At 39.2% G+C, this 16,534-nt stretch overlaps 1 protein-coding gene across 31 annotated transcripts in view; it reads left to right on the plus strand.

Annotated features, from left to right (window-relative positions):
* Positions 1–16,534, plus strand: part of LOC136830241 (protein bicaudal C homolog 1-like) — a 115,779-nt gene that overhangs the window by 89,064 nt on the left and 10,181 nt on the right. For 9 of the 31 annotated variants that reach the window (XM_067089567.1, XM_067089569.1, XM_067089573.1 and 6 more), the window contains 6 exons: positions 134–242; positions 1,250–1,415; positions 1,731–1,844; positions 2,060–2,248; positions 4,261–4,410; positions 15,601–15,753. In XM_067089567.1, the coding sequence (XP_066945668.1) occupies positions 134–242; positions 1,250–1,415; positions 1,731–1,844; positions 2,060–2,248; positions 4,261–4,410; positions 15,601–15,753 (881 nt within the window). The remainder of the gene's footprint in view (positions 1–133; positions 243–1,249; positions 1,416–1,730; positions 1,845–2,059; positions 2,249–4,260; positions 4,411–15,600; positions 15,754–16,534) is intronic. The other 22 variants (XM_067089571.1, XM_067089572.1, XM_067089576.1 and 19 more) reach the window with 7 other exon arrangements.

Here is a 16,534-nt window from a genome sequence, read left to right on the forward strand (position 1 = left end):
ACTTTGTGTACTTGCATGTGCATAAAGCTTATATTTAGCTAGAAAAAGTATTTACATATAGTACATAGTCGTAAGAATTTTGTAATGTTCTATTGATTCATTTGATAATGTTCAGTATCTATTCTTTATACAGAATCACATTCCCTGATACAAGTGACATGAATGTGCATCCTCTGAGGAAGTCTACAGTTGTAATTAGTGGTGCGATAGACAATGTATATTTAGCTCGACAAAATATCCTTGTAAGTACTGTACACAGTGTTATATATCTTCAGTTACTTTGTATACATGAGTAAAGTTATCGTTTTGACTTAACTGATATTATTGTGTTCTTGTTCTTCGTAGAAATTAATAGATGAACTCGGTCCCATTTTGCTGAGATGTCTTCTCATTTATGGTAAATGGATCATTTTCTTGGTGATTATATGTAAGCGTAATGATTAGAGATATGGTCTGCATGCAATACATATGATGGCCTGAAAAAATTACCAGACAGATATGAACAGTGTTCCTTCAGTCTCGGTAATGACTTAAGAAGTTAGTTTGTATATGAACAGTGTTCCTTCAGTCTCGGTAATGATTTAAGAAGTTAGTTTGTTTATCTTTGAGTTGCCCTTTTTCATTATACACTACAGGTAAATTTCTTAATCAACCTGACCTGAAATTATTATTCTATAAGGAGTTGTTCATCCTGTCTGACCCTCTGTAGCATCCTTTCAACCCCAGTTGCATTGCCTTCATTCAGGAATTAATCCTTTGGGCAAGCCATATGAAAGTTTAGTTCTCTTGTTGAATGCATTTATAATAGTACTGTACAGTAATCCCATATACTGTACCGAGGATAATGTTTCTTAGTAAAAACTCTGAATGTATAACTTCTTTGCATGTCCCTATTGCTCATTCACTAGGAAAAATAATGTTAGGACGTATGATCGAGTGGGCTGGGGAAATCAGAAAGATACAGGAAAAGATTACATTTTTTATGAAGCACAGCACACTTAAGAATCTTTATCAGTCAAGGAAATCATGATTGTAGTTATAGTAAAATAATTTAATTTGATAAAAATGAAACCTATGACAAAGGGAGTTTTGAGTTAACTGTGATTATCAGATAACATTGGGTGCCCTTCACAGGAGAGTTTTCTGACTGTTTTAAACCTTTTTTACTGTAGTAAGTTATGGTGCATTTTAAATCGCTGTAATTTGAAAGCTAGGTACATACAATTAATTTTTCATTGTATTTCTCCAGGGTGCTTTGCCTCTTGTTCTTATGTTTGAACTTATGCCTGAACAAGAAGTGGATGCAGGTGATATACCGAGGATAATGCAGAATTACGATGTAAATATCAATATTAAGAATAAGAGATTAGATGGACGAAGATTAGTTGTAATTAAGGGAGCTGAGAAAAATGCAGGTAAGTCTTGATGAGCATTTTATTTATTTCTGTATGGATACATTCCAGTTGTTTTGAATGTTAGTTAGCATTTTCTTCAGTAAAACTACGTGTGATTGTAACTTTCTTCAAAAGTGGAGATGAGCTATTGAAAGCTTTCAAGAATTTTTTTTTTAAAGGCTAGTCACCACTTCTCACCATTTCTTAAATGCTCTTAAGATATCTCACCATTTCATAAATACTCTTTAGATACAGTATCACTGTGTAATGTCTTAAGTTTTGAAAAAAAATTGTCAGCTTTTTATTATTAGTACTTGAACCAATTTTGGATTTCAGATAGTATATATGAAGCTTGGCGCATCGTCGCAAAGGCTGAGAAGGAGCCCCCAAAGGCTCGAATTCCTGCAAACTACCATATTTCTGAAGCTGCCCCTTTGTATGGACTTAGCAGTAAGCTTTTATTTTTATCATTATTGTTTTTAAAGTTCATGCAAAGCCCTTTATTTTTATTGATTAATATTTTAAGTAACATGGTATTTTGAAATTTTGTATATTTTGTTGCTGTAAATTGCATTGTTTTCTTTTTTTTTTTCCTGCCGAACAAAGTCTGCCACAAGTTAGCTCAAGTAATTCAGGTTTTTTTTTATTATTATTATTATTGTCAGTGACACTAGCAGATCTGAACCTTGGCCATTGGTTAGGTGGCAGTGGAAACAGTTCTCCAACCAGTACCCCGGCACCCCCACAATTGCATTCCAGCTCTCACTGGGGCGTAGTACCTCCACCTTCAAGTAGCCAAGTTCCCTCTCCTCTTCCTCGCTCTCAGTATAATTCCCTTGCCCTAGATCCTAATAGTGAGTATGACAGTCTTTTCCCCAGTAGATTTTTTATTGGTTTTCGTCTTTAAATTCAAGTGTGATGATGTTTTATTTAAACTTAGGGTGACAGGTTTAGTTGTGTTTTATTTAAATTTAGTGTCACAGTTTTAGTTGTATGCTGCTTAAGAATTGGTAAGAGAATTATTTTTTACAAAGTAGTTGTGTATTAGTGTCCGATATTACCACACTCATCGTAAAGTATTGTGTTGTCATCATTTACTTTTTAATAATGTAAAAATGCTTGATTGTAGTTTTATTCATGGCCAGCGTTTAGGTAGTGTGTTGTGTGTCTATTCATGTTGCCCAGTGCCTAAGTTTAGTGGATGTTCCTGTGAAATAATGTAGTTTTGAATTGGAAATGATTCATTTACTGTTTGTATATGGAAATTTTTTGCTGTTTTTAATATTTTCTGCTCTTCCTTACTCTATGGTTGGATTGCTTTCCATCATAACTCGAAAGGGAAATACTGCACAGCGGAGACTAGTTGCCCATTTTGTTAATTGCATGAGTACAGTTTTAGAATATCTGCTTTGCTCAGAAGTTAAATAAAGAATGGGGATTTCACTGTTAACAATGAATAAAATGTAAATGGAACAATCAAAGTCAGTATGTTATTTTAATGTTTAAATTTTTAACTGGAAAAAAATCACCATGCTTACTTGAAAAAGAACAGCAGAAACATGCCAAAACATTTTTCAATTACCATGGCAACAGAAAACCCAAGTTTAGAGTTTTGGACAGGTGCACATCAGTTACTACCTTAAATTGAAGAAAAGATAGAGAAAAATTTTAAAAACTACTAGAATTATATTAATATTCTGTATTTTCACATAGCCTACCAATTCAGTATGATAACTGGAGTTGGCAAGTAAAAAAATGTAATCCGGGAAGTGGGTATGTGGCTGTTGTGAGAAATATAATAAGATGAATTTTACTGAGTACAGAATGTAACTGATGAGTTGTGGTCCTTGATTGGCACATTCTTTTTTGAGTCAATCAAGGACTTCTGCTGTGAATATGAGCATATTGTACTATGCAACGTGACTACCCTGCCTACACGAATCATTGAGGCTTGATGAATGCAATGCAAAAATAATTCACTTACGATGTTTAACTAGACACAGAATCATTGATACAGAAGAATAATTTACAAGGCTGAGAAAGAACGGACAACCGAACACAGCCAATAGTGAGGCTTGGAATACTAGTGCAAACATCACAGAGCAAACAAAATCCTCGTAAGAGCAAAGCAACTGTTACCAAATTGCTCTGAATAGCCGACAACTTTGCAGATAGAAAACCCCAACCTAGAATTATGTGAACTTGAAAATTATTTAAATTGTAAAACTTACAAAGATTCGTTGGAAGATTATATGAAAATTACTGGAAGAAATGGGAAAGACTGAACACGACTGTTGAGAGGCACAGAAAACAGAAGTGGAAGTAGGCCACTCACAGAAACTCTTGGGTAATGGTTCATTTAAATGCTAAAAGGTAAAAACAAGTAAATAACTCGCTCGGCTCTGGCCACCACACCTGTGAAAGAGACTGACAAAATTGAATTAATAATGACAAATGGTAATTATGAATGGCATAAAAAAAAAAAAACTAGGAGAAACTTTGGTAGGAAAAATGGCAGCACGTCCACACTGTACAGTAGTAGTAAGATGCTGAAGAAAGGCAGGTATTTGCCTCACAACCTGATGGAATCTTTATTTCTGCCATATCAAATTCGTGCACCTGGGTTTGTTACGCACAAGTTGAAGCTACTTATTAATAAATGTGTTTAGAATAACAAGTTAAAAAAAATGATTCTGTGTTTTGAAAAACATGTATGTGGCTTGGTTAATAATGATGAACCCACATGGAAGAAAATCTCTTGCTGCTTATTTGTTTTGCAATATTCAAGCATGTAACTATTCTTAAAAGAAATGTATTGTAATTTCTGAGAGAGAATATCATCTCTAACATTGATTAAATTTAACAGCCCCGTACTACACAAACAATTATCTTCGTAATGGTGCTCTTGATGGCTATAACAACAACTGCATCTTGTCCAAGTCATCGGGAAAGGGAAGCTTCTCTACTGGAATGAACCTCAATTCTTTTATCACAGGAATGACACTTTCCAGTAGTGGTGAGGAAATTAAAAATGTTTTTTTAGAAATTAGATAGATGTTTTGACTAGGCATAGAGAAGAAAAATGTTTGAATCTCCAAATAGTTTAAACAAACATTTTGTTTCTGAACAAACCATCATTTACATTAGCCGTATACCATGTTTTCATGAACCCTAGACACTTGACTCCCCCCCACTTGAAAAGATGGTGCATATGCTCTGTGGATCTTTGGTGCTTGGCAGGTTAAAGCCCACTTCCTTGGCTCTAGCTTGTAGGCGACAGAGTCTGTAATCCTTAATGTGGGTAATATCTGTTTATTACCTTATTGTTTCAACACATTTCTCTTGAAGCATGCTAACAATGATTCCAATTTTATCTACTTCTGCTTTTACTTGTTAGTTAGTTAGTTAGTTTGTTAGTTATAAATGATTTGTTTAATCAGACCTCTGAACTCTTTTAGGGTTCTTCTCGGGCTGGGAATTTTAAGGTACAGTTGGTTCCTGCTTACTCGCGGATCAGCAGTCGAGGCTTCAGTTAGTGGTGGGTTTTTTGTGGACTGCATCTCAGAGTATATCGCAGAAAATTCGCTACTTCGCGGATTTTTCTGTTTACATACATCCAAATACATCACGGAAAATTCACCATTTCGCGGTTATTGTAACGCTTTAATGTTGAAACACTTCAGTAATATCGTTTCAAACATTTGAATATCATTGAAACACTACAGATATTTCAAAGTTTAAGATTAAGATGAAAGTACAACACAGTGAATCATATGGGAACTCAACAGTGATCAGTGTTACTTGAAAACGATGCTGATGAATTAGCTGTGCAGTGTAGCCTCCAAGTAATGGTGGGGTACTGCCATGGTGTTTTTGACTTATAACATATCAAGAAGTTCTACGTTCTGCTGTAGGGTCATAAACTTCCTCTTGTCTCTTAGGCTCTTTGCTAGAAGCCTTAGCAAGGAGCAGGGCATTTTGGAGACATCTTATACGCGAACAAAAAGACGTCGCTGAATACTACACAATGCAAATGTGGTGTACAACACACAGAAGCAATGCAATGAAGTGAGATAAAGTTGCCTTGTTCTGTAAACTGTGAGTTTGTGGGCTTAGGATGAACATTTTACAGACAAAAAATACACTACAGTACGTATTAATTGCTTTGTTTTGCTGTTTTACACTAATGTTACAATATGGTACTGTTTTCAAAAAGTAGTATAGTACAGTAAATAATTTTTTATCATAAATTTATTCATTCATGAGAATACTAACGTAAAAATACGTAGATCGGAATGATGTAAACAAACTGTTTTGTTTGTATGTACGTATTGTACAATACAGTACTACAGTAGTTACGTCGTTCTACAAACTACCCACGTACACGATGTGCAAAATACTTGATGCGCAATTTGCCCAACCCTCACACAGTTCTATGCTTAGGCTTAAAGTGTAGTGTTTGCAGCAAGGCTTAAATTGTGTGTACGTACACATGTAACTTATCTTCGAGGATCGTACCACCGTAAAATGCCTCCTAAACACCCTGCTTCTTCTATGGCTTTTGGGAAGGAAGGTTATTGATACAGTAAGTTGTGTGAAGAAGAGGAGGCGTCCCCAGAGGAGATGTTGCTCCTCTGATTTGCTGTGCAGTCATATCATTCATTCATCGAACTGCGCAGCTATTTCACCATCTTCAGTCAACATTGATCATTGGTGAGTACCCATATGATTTACGTAATCTCTCTCTCTCTCTCTCTCTTGTGAGTTACTAATGTTTCCCTTGTAAAAGAAAATGGGACAGCATGAATAGTACTGTAAGAAAGAAAATGAGTGTGCCTGAATACTGCACAGTATAGGGGAACTTGATTAGTTTTCACATGTAGCTGTAAGCCATATATATTTTAAAGGCTAACGTTGTAAGATGACTTTGCAATGATGTCTTTTTTTAACTGCCTATTTTGATGGTTCAAAACACTAAAAAGCCCTCTAAAAATGCGTATACCTGAAAATTTTAATAGTTATATCATAAAAATTGCATATAGTCAATTTTTTTCCTTTAGGCATAGATAGGGTGCGGTTAAACTATTTAAAGGTGAAAGATTTTAATGGATTATATACTGTACTTGCAAAATTAGCACACCACCATGTAAATTTTCATAACTAATGAGAAAACTTAGTTCTTGATCTAAGTTAAATGTACTGATTCATGTAGGTTGTTTTGAGCTATTGAATTTATTGATATTATAAAGCAGAGAGAGGGTTGGGGTCACCTTATACAGAGTATTCCTTGAACCAAAAGCTTTTTCAATGATTGTATTGAAGGTTATGATTTTATATTTAATTGCCATACAACTAAACCCGTTTAAATTAAAGCTTTCTAACCCTCTGTTTGTCGACAGACAAAGTGCAGATTATTTTTAAGAGTTAAGATAATTGGATTTCCCCTTTCCCCATTCATCCTCAGTGAAGTTCTAGGTAAGCTGGCTTATGGTACCAGTTGCATACATTCGATTACAAGTTTTGACCTGTACGAGATGGTGTCCCTCATGGCCCCATCTGCGGGAAATTACAGCGGACTAGGAGGAATGGCTATTAGAAATGTAGGTCCTCAACTTAAGGCAGGGGATCCGTTCCTGCGCCGCCCTGTAAGTCGATTTCTGCCATAAATGGGTGTTTTGCCGTTATCAGCGCCATAACTTGATGTTGCATCAAGTTACAGCACCGTTAACTTGATGCCCAGTCTTGCCCTCCCAACTATGTGAGAGTATGTCCAAGCTCTTAGATTTGTTTAATGAACTCTCCATAGACTTTCTTAACAGTATGACTCCTATGTTACTTTACAGCCCTGGGTATCTTTGCTAATTTTGGTCGCAAGTAATTCAAATTGAATTTGTCCATTCCAATCATCTAGTTTAGGTGCTTTCTGAAGCAGCAGCTTCCTCCAATTCAAGTTATGAAGTGGTTAATGTAAATAAGGGGGTTGTTATTAACAGACACTTTTTAATACAAATCCGTCAGTGCAGAAACCACCCCACTACTTAAGATGCAACCCCACTACTTATGGTGCAACCCAGCGCAACCCCACTACTTATGGTGCAACCCAGCTGCTATAGTCCTGCTATCTTTGCTAATCTCAGGTCCCATGCACTGAAATGGGATTGTTTGTTTCCATCTGGTAAATTCTAGGTGTTCCATCAGCAGTATCAGACCTCCACATGACTTATGATGTGGGTAATGATGATGGTGAATTTATTGAGAAACAATTGTAGTTTTTTAAAACCAAGTAATTTTTCAATACAAAATTGTCTTCAATGTGCCATTTTTCTGAAGAAGTTAGTTATCATGGACTCTCAATTCTGTTTCATGTCATTTATATCAAATATCCTGCCTTCATGCCCTGCTGATAGTCCATAGCAATAACCTAGACTAAACAGGAACTGAAGGATTTACTTGCCTGAAACACAGGAGCCATGGGCAGGATATGTAGTATACCCTTATAGCCAGCAAAGGATCTAGTATTTTTAAATGATGAACAGTGTATAGGATTTGTGAAGACCATAAATATGGCAAATGTAAATGGTGGACTTGAGAAATTAGTTTTCACAAACTAAATCTTCCTATGTGAATTTGAGATGACCTTGTTGAATGGCTAAACCTATTTTTATTTTGCTATATACCTACAGATGTCCACAGTGAAAGTTTGAATTAATATTTATGAGACATTTTAACTGTAATGACTTTGAAACAAAAAAGCCTATTTGTATCACATGGTGTTCTTTAAGCTAATAAATACTCAGTAACATAGATTCACTGAATATCAAAGCTTGATTTAAAGCCCTTTAAACCTCCTTTTTTAAACATCTAACTTACCTGGTAGTTATATATATAGCTTAAGTCCCTGACGTCACGGCAGAATTTCAAAAACTCGTGGCAATCGATCGGTAGTCAGGTGAACCACCTGTGCGCCTCTACCCAGGTACCTGGAACCATTCCAACTATTCCTCAGATCTTCCCTGCCGCTGTGTCGGTAACATCGATGGAATTTCGCTCGTAGCCTGTGTTTTTTCGCAACTTATTTTGGTGAAGTACACTTTGGCTTGGCTTTCGCTTGTTCGCTTTTGGATTTTCTTATAATATATCTGACTTCTCGAGTGTGAGAATGTGTGTGGGGATGCAAGGCTTCTACAAGTCTCCTTGGATCCTCACTTAGTATGTTCAAGAACGAATGAAAGACCGCTCAGAAGGTTTTCAAGAGTACTGGGTTTCTCACTCTTCTTGGATATAACCAGGAATATAAGCACCTTTCCTTGATAACTATCATCCTATTGATCCTTCTCCCGTAGTGGTAGTCTCTGAACCCCACTGAAACAGGTAAGGACCCACGGGATTTGTTACGCTATTCAGACCCTGGCCTAACAGGTAAAATCCTCCAGAAGACAGGGATATGTGATCGATAATAAGAGATCTAAAAATACAAGCGTTAATATGTTGTTAGTGCAAGTGCAGTGGAGGGTGGCATGACCGTCAGTCCTGTTAGCTCCTAGTCCTAGACCTCTTCCAAGCTCACTCAACCCCTGTAGAAGGAAAGCCGACAGATTTATGGGAGGCAAGAGGCTGTAGCTACCGAGCAGCCGCCCCCTCGAGCATACCTGTTGACGCTTCCCAGACGCCACCCTCGCCGCAGGGAAAGGCAGAGGTTAAAGTGTTTTTCGTTCATTGAGTTGCCGTGTCGCCAAATCGAGGAAGCTTTTGACCGATGTCGACAGGCGCCAGTTCTCAAGTAACCTCTAGGCTTGACGGGACAGCGAAGTTAGGCGCATGGACGCCAGGACGCCGGAAGGGCCGTAGAAGCTGGACGCCAGGACGCCGAGAGCGCCGAGAAGCTGACGCCAGGATGGCTCGAAAGTCGCGAAGCTGACAAGACATTGCTTCTGGAAGAAAATGGACGCCAACACGCCAGGCGCCAGAGACAGTGGACGCCAGGGCGCCAAGATGATATTTCTTGAAAAGACGCCACTTCCGTCTTCAGAAATCGGAAGAAGAGAATGACAATATCTCGTATCTCCTGTGAATCCCACAGAGATTTCTGATTTGAAGACAATATAAAAGGCCATCAGCTTTATCAGACTTGAAAAGGCTTATGAAGCTATTTTCGGAAATTCTCTTCCTAGAGAAATTTATCCTGACTGTCGCTGTTCCCTGCCTTCGTGTTCACTCTTGTGAAGGCGCCTAAGAGGGCAAGATTACGAAGAATGGATACTTTCTGAAGGAGAAACAATGAAAGACAGCCTGTTTTTCCTCCAACCAAACTAGCTCAAGGTCTAGCGCTTAGTATCAAACTGAGAATCGTCGCCTCAAATACCTGCCTTTCCCAGGAACCTTTCCTCGAATCTTGTTGACTCTTCGCCGAAAGGGCCATGGGGAAACGGTTGTTGGTCGATATCAGAATTGACCACCCTCAAAAGAATTTGGAGATTTAGGAAGGAAGATGGAATTATTCAACACGACTGACACCGGAAGAACTCATATATTCGATGTCGTGTATGGATAAAGGACTCGAGATAGTTCCAACGAATCAACTGCACCTTTCTCAAGGGACTCCTGAAGAAAGGGCCCATCTTTGCTCTTTCCTGGCTAATGGGTCACGCCCAATCAAAATCAGGAATTGATTTATACCTCTTTTTCCTCCCCACCCCTCTCAAGGTTTGTATAGAGGCCTTTTCATCTTGGCCCAGAAAACCACGGTAAGATTTAAGATCTAAAAACAGCAAGAAAAGTCCTACCTACGACTTCTCTATCACAAAGAGTAAGGCTGAGGTCTGTGCTCTCAGGTATCTCAGCTCTTTCGTGGTCGTGCCCCGACAGAGGTTCCTTAGGGCGGGTAGATGAATGACAACGAGAAGAGGCTCTACACAGGGAAGAAGGAGGACCTGCCTTTCTTCTCCTGCAGACTGCGGTAGGAGCCGGACTGTCCAGCCTGAGTAGGCCCCCTCTAGTAACAAGACAATTCGACCTTTCTGCCAAATGCACCACAGAACCAAGGCAAGGTTCCAGCAACAAGTGTCTGCGATGCTGCAAAAGGAGACCAGACAGAGAGTTCATAGGGGATCCGAATTCCCCAGGATTCTACATCTGGTTATTCCTGATCCTCAAATGCTTGGGGGTTAGGAGACTGTGTTAGATGATTGTGTTCAACTTTTTTGTGCAATAAACAAAGGTCGCTATGGAAAAACGACAAAATCGGTTCTAGCAGCGGTCAGATTAGCATGACTGATGGCCTCACTGGACCTCCAGGATGCGTATTTTCACGTCCCCATGCACCATCCCAAGAATTTTCTGAAGTTCGTCCACGGAAAGGCTTTAGTTTCTGGCCCTCTTCGGCCTAAACAGACAAGGTTACGCCTGTTCTGGAGCCGAGACTCAAGAGCAAGTTACCCAACATTGAGGGACGTCATGATAACACTTCATAGACTACAAGATTGGTAAAGCCACAGCAGCAGCCGGAGCCTTCCCTTCCAGCCCCAAGTGTAGCTCTACCAAGAACAAACATAGACAGTTCTATTCCCAGTCAGGATACTGGCTGCAAGAGCATGACACTGTGCTGCTCCGCACATCCTCTCCTCTCTCTTCCTCCTTCTCGGGATTGGTACTGTCTATGAACCTCCACGGTCCATTATTGACGATGAGAAGGAAATACTGTTGTAGCTGAGGCTTCCCAGCCTGTCCCCAACAGCAGGAAGTCTCGCATATAGCTACTATAAAATATGCAGGCAGACTTTGTCTTCCCAGCTGCAAGCGTGACAAACCAGGAAAACAGAAGAAGGATAATGACGTCCAACTGTAGCGCTTCTAGACGTCCAGAAGTTTAACATGCTGAACGAGGAATGAAACCTCTAGATTTCGACGCAGTGGCGCCAAGCATCTAGGAGTGAAATACCATGATGACAAGCGCCACGAACCCAAGACGCCAAGCATCAAGGCATTGACGCCAGGCTGCCAGGCTTCGCGATATTGGAAGCAAGACGTGGAGTTAGGCTCAGGACGCAAGATGCACTGGGCATCAAGCGCCTAACAAAGAATTAGGTCTACTGATAAACAGATAGGAAATTCCAGCTCGATCCCATCCCAAGAGGTTCTATGCCTTAGGATGAAGATTCAGAGTCAGGATTTTCGGGCTTTTGTTTATTGCAAAGACAGGACAAGCCTCAAGAAAATTTCAGAACTTTATAAAGAGACAGTCATGCTTGGCAAAGAATGGATGAGTCTGGTTGGGAACCCTTTCCTCGCTGGAACGGCTTTTGTCCTTTGAGAGGTTAATTCTAAGGCCCGTTACAGTTTCATCTAACGGAACTGACAAGGAAATAGAACTGAGACCAAGTGCATCCCCATTTCGAACCAATAAGACCAGATTGTAGTGGTGGAACGCCTCGTCAAGCTCTGCGGAGGTCCCTTCTCTATACACAGGAACCCAGACTAGTTGCTATCAATGCGCCGGACTCAGCATGGGGAGCAACACGAGGGAAAATAAAGTCTCGGGCTCCTGGAACAGAGAGCAGAGGAGTTAAACATCACCAGAAGGAATTAACTGCAATCCTTTCAGCCTTTGTGAGCTTGAACACAGTGGGGAACAAAGAGGTGCAGGTCAACACCACAACACGGCAGCGTTGGCCTACACTGTGTAAATATGGGGCACTTCACCCATGTCTCTATACTTATGATGTAATAAGAGAATCTCTCTTCTTTAAAAAGGAGAGAATGTAAAACTAGTAACCCACTTTATCCAAGGGAGAAAATGGAGGGTGACATTCTGAGTATAAATAAAGTCCTCTCAAAAGAATGAACGCTACATCAGGACTTTGGGGACGTCCTGCATAGATCTCTTTCGCCATACAGCGCAAACTAGTAAGAGGTTGACACTTACTGCTCCAGTACTAGATCCTGGGTTATATACATAGACGTCTTGGTGTGGACTGGTCCAACTTGGATGTGTATGCATTTCTCATTTCTAAGATAATACATGTGGCACTGAAAATTTGTGTCACATGAGAGGACCGAATGACCCCCAGGCCCTTACTAAACGACAAGAGATTGTTCCAGAAGTACTGATTGATGGTGGATATCTCGAGCAGCTTCCCACCAGAGAGTAGATCACTGAAACAACCCCACTTGGAAAGATATTACCAAAACCTACAAGCGCTACTAGTAACTGCTTTCGACTATCGAAAACTCCACAAGAGCCAGAAGTTTTTCTCAAGGAGGGCAGCTGGCTTATCGCAATCAAGGAAGTTATCCACCATTAAGGTATACCAACTAAGTGGAGTATTTAGAGGGATGGTGCAAGTGGGACAACCATGTGTCCTTCTTCCCCAATATTTCTGTAACTCCAGATTTGTATATAGAGAACTCACCAGCATGTGAACCTAGACGGGGTCCTGAGTGGTTCCTCAAGTGGAGTATTCGACCCTGCAGAGGGCAGCATCATCTTTAAAGGGACCACATGAAAACTCTATCTCTTAATGCTCTGGCCGCAGTTTAAAAGAGCAAAGAGATACATGTCTCAGCAAGAATATATAGATTTTACATACAGTAAGGCAATCTGCTCACTGCAACCAGGCTTCCTTTAAAAAAATGAATACTCATCACAACCCCAGCTCCAGAACGTCTGAGAGATTCCGAACCTAACGGATATAACAGGAGGAGAGAGAGTCCTATCTCCCGGTAAGTGGCTCTAAGGCTCTACCTGATAGGACAGTTGACTTTAGAAGGAATCTGTATGGGCTTTGGTGCTCAGCCATCATAGTTTCTGTATAGATGTCTAAGAATGCTCTGTTTTATTTTATCAGACAGTTGATAAAAGAAGCAAATATGGAATGTAGAGAGATAGACTACAAGATTCTGAAAGTAAAGACGCACGAGGTCAGGGCAGTAGCAACCTCTGTAGCTCTTAAACAGAACAGGTCCCTGCAGAGTATCTTGACACGACCTCTGGAGAAGCAAGTTAGTATTTGGCTCTCACTATTCAAAACAAGTCGAGACATTATGCTAAGATTGCTATACGCCTGTGCCCGCTATAGCATCTAATTCTGTAATGGGAGAGGGAATACTCCCTACAATCCCAGCATAAACCAATAATTTTTCTTACCTTGAATTGAATTTTTATGGTTGTTTGTGAAGACTGGACGCAGCCTCCGCAATCATTGGAATGAGTTCCTTTGTAGAGCCTGAACAAGGGTAGGCTGAGAGGAGGTCTAGGTCACATAGAGGTTATACACTGCTGACAGCCCCTAGAGATTTTCAGCCCTGGTGGATCGTTGGACTTTAAGGAATGCAGACATAACAGGAGTCTATTGTGTCAGCTTCTTAATCCAATCCTATAAAAATAATAAATTTTTGTTCTGCCTTTGGAATGGTTGAAATTTGATGGTTGTTTGTGAAGATTGAACGAGTCTTCCACAATCATTGATTTTAGTCAGATGATTATTTCGTTCCTTGTGACGCCTGGAACAAGGGTATTATAGGTCTGTCACATGGAGGTTGGTACATCGTTGGCAGCTCCTAGAGGTCTTCAGCCCCTGAGTGGATCGCTGGACCTTCTTAAGGAATACATAATGAGGCGGAGTTCATTGAACTCCAGCTTCCTAATCCAATTCCATAAACAATACCTTGTTCTTTACCTTTGAATGGTTGAAATTTTATGGTTGTTTGTGAAGATTGAATGGTCTTCCACAATCATTACTCTTAATCAAATGATCATTTTTGTTCCTTGTGGCGCCCGGAACAAGGGTATTATAGGTTGTCTGTCAGATAGGAGTGTTGGTATTAATCGGTTGGCAGCTCCTAGAGGTCTTCAGCCCCTGAGTGGATCGCTGGACCTCTTAAGAAAGCACAAAATTAGGGAGTTCATTGAAGTCAGCTTCCTTAATCCAGGTAAGGACCTTAAGTTATTTATTAATCCTTACAAATCTCCATGATGTTGGCTGTCTCTGACCTCCACCAAAGGTAAGTGTTGATCTAGTTATATATAACTACTAGGTGTTAGATGTTTAAAATGATATTTTCATAATAAAATAAATTTTTGAACATACTTACCTGGTAGTTATATATAATTAAATTCCCACCCTCCCATCTAGAGACTAGGGGCATGGAAGATCTGAGGAACAGTTGAAATTGGTTCCAGGTACCTGGGTAGAGGGCGACAGGTGGTTCACCTGGATCACCGATCGGGCTGGTCACATGAAGCTTGAAATTCCGCCGTGATCGCCAGGGACTTAAAGCTATATATATAACTACCAGGTAAGTATGTTCAAAAATTTATTTTATTATGAAAATATCATTTTAGGGTACTTTTCGCTAAATGCAGGGACCCATTTGGCCCTGGTTCCATTGGTTTTTTGCATTTTTAATTTTTGTCACCAAACTATTCATCTAATTTTTATTTCATCTTGCTCCAGTTTTTATCGCATTTAAGATGAAGTCCATCAACAAGTGAAGAGTTCTGTATTAATTGTAAACTACAATTCTTTTGAAGGAAGTTGGTCATTCGTAATCCGTTGAGTTGCCACTAAGAATCCTAACACTTTTATCAGAAACTAAAAGTTAATTTCTAGATATGTAACTGTTAATTATGAGTCCTTAGGTAGAGAGGTTTGTATGGATATCAGTGATGCCCCATGTTTGTTTTCATCCCAACCAACAGAGAATAAAAATCCTTTAGAGTAATTAATTTAAATTTCTATGACTGTCCCAGTTCCAGCAAAGAATGAATTAATTGTTGACCCTAATCTCTTGAAAGTGAAAAATGTTAATGGCTGATGACCTCATTTCAATAAATGGAGAATGTAAAGTCAGACACATCCATGATAGTTATTAAACTATATTTTATGTTCCTCGTAATATTAGATGGGGTACCTCACGGCAGTTATATTAGCCATAAATTTTTTTCCACGTTAGAATAGAACCCATTTGATAGATCATATTTTTTGCCTCTGTTGGAAGTTTTGAAACTGATACTATGGGCTTTCTTGTTACTTTATCATCAGACTGCTTGGTCCTTAATTAAGAACAGTATGAAAAAGAGTTGCATAGCTAAAGGGATAAATAAAAAATGAGAGAGAAGTATTTTTAGTTATACTGGTGATTTGCAATAATAAAGAAATAAAATCCAACACAGCGGATATTAGATTTGAGTTTTGACTCCCTGCTATAGCAGATGTATCTTGTGGCACCAGTAGTAACAGCGGGAGCTCCATGTCTTCTCCAGCACCATCACCTAGAGATCCCTCCCCAGACCAAATCATGGGAAGCCAAAGTGCCTTACAGTATGGGGAACTAGATTCGACTTCGAAAATGGGTATCAAAGGTAGGACGGAGTTATAAAACTAAGGTCTCTCTCTCTCTCTCTCTCTCTCTCTCTCTCTCTCTCTCTCTCTCTCTCTCTCTCTCTCTCCACAAGAGTTAAAAGTGTTTTAAGTTTCTATTATTCTCAGTTTGATGGGATAGTTCTGAAAAATACCAAATAATTATCAGTATACCCTTCAACCCTTAATGGACAGGAGTCCTCATATGAGTATCTATAACAGGTTTTGGGTGATGGACGGGAATCCCCATATGAGTATTAATATTACGCACCATTCGGTTTGGATGAATTTAGTGGAAAAAATGTTCATAGCACCTCAGTGGTCCATAAATGACTTATGGCAACTATTTAGCTGAGCTCGGAGAGACGTCAGTCAGTAAGCCTTTAGATTTCAGAGGGGAATGTACTGAGTCTCAGCCACTCCAAGATGTCTTTTTATTTATTTGCTCAAAAATATACCCAGAGATTGCTGTTAGTTTTAGTCCTTATCTTTTCATGATAGTATGTCAGCTATAATTGTAATTTTGCAAGAAAAAGTGCAAAGATATATTAGAAAAAACATGTATACCTCACAAAAAGTTATTGCATCTCCCCATCTCAGTAAATCTCGTAAATATTTTACAACAAATATATTCAGAATTTGTTACTGATTTTAGTTACCTGTTAAGATATTGTGTGAGCTGTAATTATAATTTTACAAAAATAAAATAATTAGTAGGGGAAAAAATGTTAGAATTTTTTTCTTACACCATGTGCATGCATATCTTTCTCCTTCCTTAATGTG

This window comes from Macrobrachium rosenbergii, chromosome 46, assembly GCF_040412425.1.
Source record: "Macrobrachium rosenbergii isolate ZJJX-2024 chromosome 46, ASM4041242v1, whole genome shotgun sequence".
Lineage (NCBI taxonomy): Eukaryota > Metazoa > Arthropoda > Malacostraca > Decapoda > Palaemonidae > Macrobrachium > Macrobrachium rosenbergii.